This window comes from Haliaeetus albicilla, chromosome 10 (assembly GCF_947461875.1).
Source record: "Haliaeetus albicilla chromosome 10, bHalAlb1.1, whole genome shotgun sequence".
In the NCBI taxonomy this organism is placed as follows: domain Eukaryota; kingdom Metazoa; phylum Chordata; class Aves; order Accipitriformes; family Accipitridae; genus Haliaeetus; species Haliaeetus albicilla.
In genome coordinates, this window is record NC_091492.1 from 21,391,086 (window position 1) to 21,400,769 (window position 9,684).

At 55.8% G+C, this 9,684-nt stretch overlaps 1 protein-coding gene and 1 long non-coding RNA gene across 2 annotated transcripts; one reads left to right on the plus strand and one right to left on the minus strand.

Annotated features, from left to right (window-relative positions):
* Positions 1 to 2,560: 2,560 nt before the first annotated feature.
* LOC138687099 (uncharacterized) lies at positions 2,561 to 4,375 on the minus strand. Its single transcript, XR_011326437.1, has 3 exons — positions 4,290 to 4,375; positions 4,030 to 4,207; positions 2,561 to 2,814 (listed from the first exon to the last, which is right to left on the minus strand). It is a non-coding gene; the product is annotated as an uncharacterized lncRNA (long non-coding RNA).
* A 3,393-nt stretch (positions 4,376 to 7,768) lies between these two features.
* Positions 7,769 to 9,274, plus strand: LOC138687282 (metallothionein-1). Its single transcript, XM_069793767.1, has 3 exons — positions 7,769 to 7,967; positions 8,364 to 8,429; positions 9,036 to 9,274. The coding sequence occupies exons 1-3, from the start codon at positions 7,937 to 7,939 to the stop codon at positions 9,128 to 9,130; spliced, it is 192 nt and encodes a 63-aa protein (XP_069649868.1). The 5' UTR covers positions 7,769 to 7,936; the 3' UTR covers positions 9,131 to 9,274.
* Positions 9,275 to 9,684: the final 410 nt, after the last annotated feature.

The following is a 9,684-nucleotide window of genomic DNA, read 5'->3' on the forward strand; positions in this document are numbered from 1 at the left end:
TACTAGCAGCCTGGCGCTTGATTGTAAACCAAGAATATCTGGAACTGAGAAGCAGCAAACCAATGAAATGAACCCTGGTGTTAAAACACTCTGTGCTGTCTGGGAAAGAGCGACCTCAAAGCATTGGTGCTGCTGTTTTATGGACTTCTGCACCGGTTTATACAAAATCCAGCCATTGGGGTGCCGGAAGGAGGTTGGAAATGGGGAGGGCGAAGGGCAACCCCCCGCCGAGCCGTGGCATAAATGCCGATGCTGGTCCCCATCCTGGTGTGGATTTTGGTACCCAGACCCTTACGTGTCTCCAGGGTCTCCTCTCCCCACAGCGACCACTCCCTGCCCGTCTACAGGCTTGATAGGGAAACCCTGGTTGAAGGTTGTCACTTTAGAAATTCTTAAATTATTTTGGGTTTAAGAAATAATTTTAACACAATAAAATGGGTGCCATAAATAAGCCGTGCTCTCCCACCAGCGCCCGAATCCAGCACCTGCCATCCACTGGCACGTTACCACCTCCATCCCAGCAAGAGGCAAGTTTGGAAAAGGATGTGCTGGGACAACAGCCCTTCCCTGCAGAGGCCACTGGATTGAGGCAAAGATTCATTTGTTTCTAGGAAAGCTGGCAGATGCTTCCAAGTGCACATTTACTTGTGCACCAGCCAAGCTCTGGCCGGCAGCAGCGTCCCTGCCTTGCATGCGAAGGAGGGCTCCCAAAGGCAGCTCTCAAGCGGAGATCATGCGACTCCGAATGTGACAACCGCCTTTTTCTCTTTTTTTTTTAATTGTTTTTACTAAGTTTTTTCTGGCAGCTCTATCAATGTGCCATTATACTTGCGGATAACAAGGCAGCAATTGCACACGGCATATTAAAGAGAGTTTTTTTTCTTCCCCTTTGTGGATCCGTTTGGGGCGAGTGTGGGTCTCGGTGCCAGCCTTGCAGTGGGTCTCCCCCCCTGGGTGCTGGTTTGGGTACCGGAGCACAGAGGCAAAGTGCTGGCATGAATTCAGGCAGGCAACGGGGTGTTGCTCGAGCCCAGCAAATGCTGCTGCCCTCCCAGGGAAAATCCCCAGCTTCCCTCCCGGCACTGCCGAGCATTGCTCTGCTGGGCTCTGCAAACCCAACCAAACAAAATGGGCAAAAAACAAAGCTCGGAGACCTTTTTAGGCTGGTAAAATTGTAAAGAGATGAAAATTCCAACTTCCCACTAAATACGTATGATCTGGGCTGTAAATATTCTTTTGCATCTCTCATTATGGCATTGGGTTTGGTGCGTCTGCAACACAGTTAAATTATGCTGCCTGTTACAGCTGCCACTTTGAATTTGCTGGCTCTGAAACTCTTAAAATTGAAATCATGACTTTTAGTATTCATTTCCCTTCGTTTGAAAGGCCTGTCATCTATATTCTATGTACAACATCCAGTCCTGAGTTCGGCGATGATCCCACTCACGTCACAGCTGTCCAGCAGTGCTCGGGACAGGGGTCCTTCCCTTTCCCCACTTTTATAGGGGGGAAAATCCCATATAATCCTCACTGAACCCCCAGGTATCACTGCTGCACAGCCAGGGCTGCTGTACGGCCGCAGTCGGTGTAGCTGTACTCAAGGGGTGACTCAGATACATCACCAGAGTGATGGTGTCTCAATAACCAGCAAGAGATCATCGCCATTCTCCTTCCTGCATGACCCTGGAGTGCCCCGCACAGCCCTGGCAAGGCGATGCCCTGTGACCAGTGTTAGCTCTTTTCTACCTCCTGGGGGAATATAAATATATATATATATATCAAATATAATATAATATAACATAACATAGTGGATTTGGACTCGATGATCCTTATGGGTCCCTTCCAACTTGAGATATTCTATGATTCTATTAATATAATATAATGTAATGTAATATAATATAATATAATCAAAACACACTTGGCACTGATTGCTGGCTTTCTAGGCAGGTTGCACGGAGAAGCTGGCCATGACAGCACAACAGGTACAGGGATCGTCACCCACCCAGGAGCTGTTTCTTGGCAAAGACTTCAAATCTAGCCGAAAATTCACAATGCCTTTATCTGCCTGGCAGGAGGTCCTCCTGCTTGGTCTCCCCTGGTGAGATGCTAAACCCTGAGAAGCACTAAGATACCAAGTTTGGGAAAATGCTGGCAAAAATAACCATCCCCAGCCCTTGAGGAGGGGATAATATGGCTGGAGGGAGCAGGGAGGGGTGAGCAATTGCATCTGCACACCTAAATACTTAAAATGAAGACCGAGCCTGCCTGAGCAGCAGCAAACCAGCTTTGCTGTCTGCAGGGGCTTTTCTCTTTCCCCATGCCAGGTTTGCTGCCTGAGCCGGAGCAGCGTTTCTCCCCCCATTCCCATGCATGTCCCTGGAACGGGAGATGCCTTCGGATATGGGATGGGAAGAGTCACTGCGCCGGATCCTGCCTCCCCCGAGAGCAGCCGTAGCTGCTTTCGGGGGAGGCAGGATCCGGCGCAGCAGCTGTGTGAATCATTCTGGGGTAGACGACCACGATCTCCGGATCTCAGGAGCAGGTCTATGAAGACATCAAGGAAAATATCACATCCTTTTATTTCACGCCTTTATACTGAGGGGGTTGGTGTTTTCTTTGCAAGCTCAGGCAAGTGTCTACTCGACATCCCAGGGGATTACTCATCCCCTCTACTCTTGGCTTCTAATTAGCAACTAAAGGGGAATAAAATAATTAAATATGCCCAAGGTAACGATACTTGGAAACTTCAGGTCACGTTTCAGCCAGGGGAGGTGGCGAGTAGTTGGAGCAGGTGAGTTTGAAGTCTGTGGGAACCTGAAAGACGCAAAAAGGAAGGGAAGATGTGGCGGGGGGGGGGAACCAAAGAAAAAGAAGAAAATCCAAATTGTACACTGGGAAAGCATTAGATTTGTGAGTTAAAACGATGCCTAGAGTTAAGGTGATGCTTAAAGCCTGCCTGTGCAGGTGCCAGCAGTACTGGGCAAGGTGGGGAACACCTGGGGACCCCCTTTCCTGGGAGGGTCAGCAGAGATGCTGGGCAGCCCCTGACCCACTGGTACTCTGCTCTCGCAGGTGGGGGACAAGGCAAATTTGAGCCCTTTTATTTCCCAGGCAAAGCTTGGTTGGTCCTCACCCCCTTCCTCCCCTTGGGGGCTGCAATTCTACCCTTGTTAGACCTCGAAGTAATTCCCATTAACATTTATGAGAATTTCATGATCAAAAGAGGAATCAGCCCTTTCATCTTCCAGACATGCCTGAACACACATCGCCCGGCCCCAAAACCCCATATCGTCAGGTGGGAGCTCCCACCTTGTGCTGGGGTCCCTTGGGATGCACACCCCAAAAGTGGTGGGGAGTTTGCGGGGTCAGACTCACCCTCCTGGACCCAACCGCATGGCATCGGTTCACCTTTTCTTCCCTTCCCTTCCTCCTAAGAATAAATAATTAGCAAATCACCACCCTCTCTGCACTGTTTTTTCAAGGGGAAGGTAATATTGATAGCTCATTTCCAGATAAGAAATACAGAATAAATTTCAAGCCTTTGCCCGGAGCCATAGGACAAGCTGGTGGCTGAGCCCAGCTCAGAAATCCAGACTTGGGAGTCACAGCCCTAGTGCAGCCGGCTGGGTTGCAAGGTGGCTCCCGAACAGCCCACATCAAAGCGTGCTGCAGGGTTGTGAAAGCATTGCAGTATTGCATGCGGTGCAATTCCTGCTTAATGAAAATCTGCTCATCCCCTTCCCGCTGCGAGCAGGCCCTTGCCAAAGGTGTGTTCCTGTTATTACAGATGTGATTGTGGGCCAGAGAAGCCCACTAAGGGGGGCATTTCCCTGGGTAAATGGAGACGCACCACGTCTTTGAGCATCTGGAGAAGCACCAGCTGGGATACATCTTCCCAAAGCTGCGATCGAGGTGCAGGCAGGGATTTGGCAGGAAAGCAGGCAGCTCCTGGGGAAGGAGTGAGGAGGAAAAGCACACAATGGGCTTAGCTCATGTCTGCCACTGAGACCAGAACAAGTTTTTGCTCACCGTTTTCTGGGAAAAAGAAAGAAGCCTCCACAGCGTGAGGTCACCCCGACGATCCGGTTTCACTCCCAAATGGTTCCAAGGCTTTGCCTATGCACATGGGGAGCGGTTGGGAACAGCTTCCCGGGGCAGGCAAGGGGTGATTCATCCTCTTCCTCCTCTGCCAAAGGGCTGGCAAGCGCTGGCAAAACAAAACGACGTCAGCACCTATTTCCCATGTTTTAAACGCTTGTTTATCATCAGCAAATAATAACCTGAGATACCCGTCAAATAAAAGCCGAGCCTGCTTTCTAAGCAGTGAGCGCTCTCATGGCTTCCCGCTGGCTTTCAGAGTTTCGAGTGTGCTGTGTGTTTGCTGGGTGCCAGCAGGGATTCATAAGCCCCTTTATTTTCTCTATTTCAGTCTGAAAGGCTGATCCTGGGTGGGTTACAGCTCCTTGCACCCCCAGCAGCTCAGTCCTGGCTGGCCGTGGCTCTCCTGCCCAGGGTCCAACACAAACAGGCAGCTGGAGCGGGCAGAGCTGAGCTCCTCTCGCTGCTGCCGCAGCATCGGGGGCACTGCTGGGTGCCCTACACAGCCGGGGTGCCACAGGGTATCAGCACCCTGCCCGGCCAGCAGCAGGCAATGGTGAGGGGCCGTGTACCCCCAGGGACTGTCCCCTGGGGTCTCTGTGCTGTGTCCACACTGGTTTCGCAGCTCCCTGGCATCCCTGCCCGTGGTCTGTACCGATTTGAGTCATGGTGCTTTGCCAGTGGAGCCCTGTGCCTGCGTGGGACGTTGTATCTGGACGAAGGACAGGTCACCGAACCCGGCACTGCTCAGGAAGCGATGACAAGCCCGGAGCAAGTGCTTTGGGGAGACACGTGCCCTCAGGGAGGGGAGAGGGAGACCTGGAGTTGTCCGCAGGGTCCCCTGAAGGTGATGTGCCAGGGCGGCTGCAGAAAATCACGGGCAACCAGAGGCAGAAGCAGGTTCATCACGTGCCACGGCATGACCGTGGGTGACTGGAGCCACACATCCTTCAGCGGGGAGTCAGGGCAGACCTATGCCAGGTCACCTCCTTAGGAGCCGACTGCTGGCCCTTCCTCCTTGCCCGCCTGGCACTGGCCTTGAGTCACTGCCAGTCGCCACCACCAGCCCCAGCACTGTCCAGTGGCTTTTGGCAATTGGCTCTAGTCACCCCGGCTGTCACAGGCGCCTGTCGCAGGGATGGCTGCCACCACCACATCTTCCTGAAGGTTGTCAATCTCCTTCACTTCTTTCCGGGGAGCCCCCTCCCCACCATGCCCTGCAGAGCCACTACCCTGGCTCAGCCATCACCGTCCCACCAGTGAGCGTCATCTCCGGCTGTGCCTGGAGCGCTGGAGCACCCCACTGACTCACCCACGTTAATTTGCCCAGCAATCTCGGGGTGATTGCCACGGATGTGCCTGGGGACACAGCCAGGAATCCCACGCAGGGGACATGGCCGCCAATGGGTACGGCTCTGGCATGGCAAGGGCTGGCAAATAATTGCTGCGCAGGTATCCTGCCCATTTTGCTCAGCTCTGGGAAGCAGCATCAGGCTTATTTAAATGATGGGGAACCCCCAGGCTCTCCCAGCAAATGGAGGGCAGGGGCCAGAAGGCAAACTGGGGCTCGCGGGGCCTTGTAACAGGGAGTATTTAAGCAGCAGGAAGGTCTCACTGGGGTCCCGGCTCTATAGCTCATCACCCCAATTACAGGCTGCTCCTGGAGGTGGCCCAGCTGATGCATGTCCGATTGACAACGCATCGCTCCAGCTCTATCCCAAATTAATTACAGAATGGACCAGGAGCAATACAAGGCATCCCAGAACCCTGACCCCCAGTCCTGCATCGCCTGGAAGATGCTTTTTTCCTTCGTGCAAAGAAAGGAAGGAAAGAAAGGAAAAAGGGTTGGAGTCTGAGCTGACAAGAGGTGCTGGAGAGCTTTCCCTTTGTCCCATCCTTTCATGGCAGAGATTGCACAGTGCAGCAATGTTCTGTTTCCCCGGCATGGGCTTCACCTTCATCCCCCCAGGCTGGAGGAGAGGGACCACTTTGGAGGAGCCCCCTGTTCCCACATCCCTGGGCCACCACCAGCCAGGGATAGGGGCTATCTGCCAACACCATGGCTTTGCCTGGGTGGCCAAGGGTGCCAGGCATGCAGGACGACACAGCGGATGACATGGTGGCATTGCTGTTCCCCATGCATCCATTGCGACACAGCTGGAAGCACTTCCCTGGGCATATTTCCGCACCATGGGAGTGCTTGGCTGGTTATTTCAGGAACAGAGCACATGCGGGACCCTGAGGAGATGTCCCTCACTCTGCCATGACACCCACAGCCCAGGAGGCCATAGCCAGCGCCGGTGGGTGGCCACCTGCACGTGTGTTCCCCAGCACGTTTGTGTTTCCCTGCTCCCACGGGAGCGACTGACGCCCTTGGCACGCGCCTGGTCCCTGGCACCATCCCCTGCCATCACGCCCCAGTGCATCATCATCAGCGTGACACTCACACGACTGCAGGGCTGGCACGCTGGGGCACCAACAAGCCGCTGCCAGGGCGGTGGGGGCAAGGAAGGGGCCCATCGGTTCTGCCTTCCTCAAGCTTTTACATACCAATTTCCCACCCTGGCCTGGCTGGGCTGGAGGAGACGCCGAGTCGGGGCGCTGGCACTGCTCCCCACCAGGTCACCCAACAAGCTGCAAACATGCCCAGACAGCTGGGTGGTAAAAATACTCCCTGGCCCGCTGTTTCGGCTGGATTAGCATTGCCTCTGACAAACCACCTTAGCCAGGCACTGCAGGCAAAAACCCAGCCGGGATAAAACCCCAAAGCCAAGGAGTTTCAGAGCACAGGGCAGCTGGGATGGGGTACCACTGACACAGGGGAGCACACAAAAAACCCAGGGGTGAGGAGGAAGGATGCTCCACAGCTGGCAATGCCTCCCGACTGTGGGACAGTCCCTCCCTGCACACAAACCCTCAGAAAGCATCATTTTTTTCACGCCTTCCACCCCAAACCCTCACTGCTCTTTTGAGTGGGTGGGTAAAACCCGCCGGAGGAGTTGACTAGGGTGATGGCAGCTCGCCCGCCACCCTCCTCCCCTGCACACCCGGCTAATGGTGCGCAGAAATTAATTCAGACGAGTGGGATGGAGCATCACAGCCGGGAAGGAGACTAGGCCCCCAAGGTGCCATGCGCGGCGCCGAGGGGACGTGGGCGCCACTGTCCCGGGGCGCTGGGAGGGCACGGCAGGCTCTGGCCAGGCCAGTCCAGCTTGTTGCTGTTCCCGCTCACGGGAAGGGTGTCGGAGCCATCGGACGGGGTCTGGGGCAGGGGCCGCATCCCTGTCACCCCGCTGTGCCAGCTCCCCATCACCCCACCGTGCCGGCTCTGGGAGGAGGGGGCTGAGAGTTGCTGGCAGTGGTGGCAGCCCCGGGATCAGTGCACCCCCCCGAGCTATCTGGGGGCTTGACAGATTAATATTGGCAAAGGGCTGGGCTGTGGGGGCCTCCCTGGGTGCACCCCCCCAGCCCCCAGCTCCTGGGAGCAGAGCAGCACTCCCAAGGCAGGTGCCATCCCTGTGATGAGAGCTGCCCGTTCTCCGCACCCCCGCCAACATCTCAGCAAAGAGCAGCGGTCACCCAGACAGCCCTCCCCGCTGCCACCGGCACCCCAGGGAGGGGGGACATGGGAGCCCCAGGTCCTGCCCGGCCACCCAGGGAGTGAATCAGCAGTGCCCGGGGCAGGTGCCGGGCTGAGCCGTGCGCAGGCTGCGAGGGGCGGAGGTTTTGCACTCGCTCTCACCGGGCAAGGATAAATAGGAGGCGGCTGCGAGTCCTGCCAAAGCCGCTCTTCCCATAGCCCAACGCGTCTGACAGCCGGCAGCCAGCCCAGGCAGACATGGACTCCCAGGACTGCCCTTGCGCCACGGGTAAGCCAGCGCTTCCCTCTGCCTCAGCCCCGGGGGGCTTCGGGAGCCAGAGCATCCCGGTGGGACCACCGACACTCCCGCCTGTCGGCCTCCTCCGCCATCCCTGATGCTGTCATCCTGGCTGGGCCGGCTGCTGAAATTCTCTCCCAGTGTGGTGGTGTCACAGCTGGAGCATCTCACTGGGAAGCGGCTGAGAATGCTGTGACCTTCCCGCTGAGCATGGCCGAAGCATCAGCGCCGGCCAGCCGGTGCTGCCGGAGAGCGGACGCTCGGGGGGGATGGCAATGCTCTCCCTGTAGCGCTCGCCCCAGAGCATCCCTGCTGAGCCCCAGGGATGGGGGGATCCCCTCCCACCACCTCCTCTCAAGCCTTTTTCTCCTTTTCTCTGTGTTTTAGGTGGCACCTGCACCTGCGGGGACAACTGCAAATGCAAAAACTGCAAATGTACATCGTGCAAAAAAGGTAAGGGGGGTCTCCGAGCCCCATGGGGTGGGCAGAAATGCTCGTGGGGTTGTTCACTACACACGCCTGGGCACCTGGAATCAAATCAGGCTCAGCATGGCCAGAGTTGAGTTTATTCCTCCCATATTTTTTTGCCCCCAAAGGAGCATGGGGTCAATTCCCCCCCCCCCCCCCCCGCAGCCGCCAGGCAATATAAGCCACCTGGTATAGCCCAGAACTCAGTGTACCCCTCACTGGCACCTCAGGATCAGTGCAAAGGGATGCTCCGGGAGGAAACCAGCACCGGGATTTCTTCCGGCTGCTCCTGATGCTGTCACCCCCGGGCAGAGCCATGTGTGGGAGGGTTTGCACAGAGAGTGGCTGGGGGGCCCCCAGTGAGCCCCTGGGAGTCCCGCACCCTCCTGCTGCCACCCCAGTGCTGACCCTGGATGCAAAAACACCCCAGGAGATGCCACCGGGAATGGGGATGCTGCTAAAAGGCAAGGACACAGGGGTCAGTGGGAGGTCTCCATGGGACCATGGGACCATCCCCCATGGGACCCCCCCCAAACCCCACCCTGAGACCCCCCCACGAATGACCCTGACTTATTTTTCTCTCTGCCACAGGCTGCTGCTCCTGCTGCCCGGCGGGTTGTGCTAAGTGTGCACAGGGCTGCGTCTGCAAGGGGCCCCCCTCCGCCAAGTGCAGCTGCTGCAAATAGGGACCCCCAGCTGCACATCTGGGGGGCCGAAGAAGAATAACCTTATTGTGTATGTTGGGTTTTTTTTTTATATATGTGTTCAGATATCTTTAGTGTTTGTCATGCACAACCTAAATAAAGTGATGTGTATATAAAGGTCTATAAGGAACCTGGCACTTCTGTTGGACGGGGTGGTTTCCCTGGGGAGTGGGAGGGCAGTGCATTTGGGGGGTCATGGCAAAGAGCCTGCATCTTATTTTTGCTCCTTTTTTCCAATCTTGGCTCTGCCCTCCCTACCAGCAGCTCCAACTCTTTGTTTTTACACTTTCCCTGCACAAGAAGGTATTTTATAGTTTTTTTTTTTCCCCGCCCTGTTGTTACCCAAGGGCAAATCCCATGCTCTCTCCTCCACCAGAAATCCTCAGGGCTAATAAGCAACTTGTTATTACAAGCCTTCACTGACAGCATAGTAACCGCTGCAGCCCTGCCCATTTCCAGGGGTAACGTTTCCACGGAAGGTTGGGTGGCGGGGGAACGGGTTTAGTTTTCCTCCCGGCAGTTTAGTTGAACTGGCT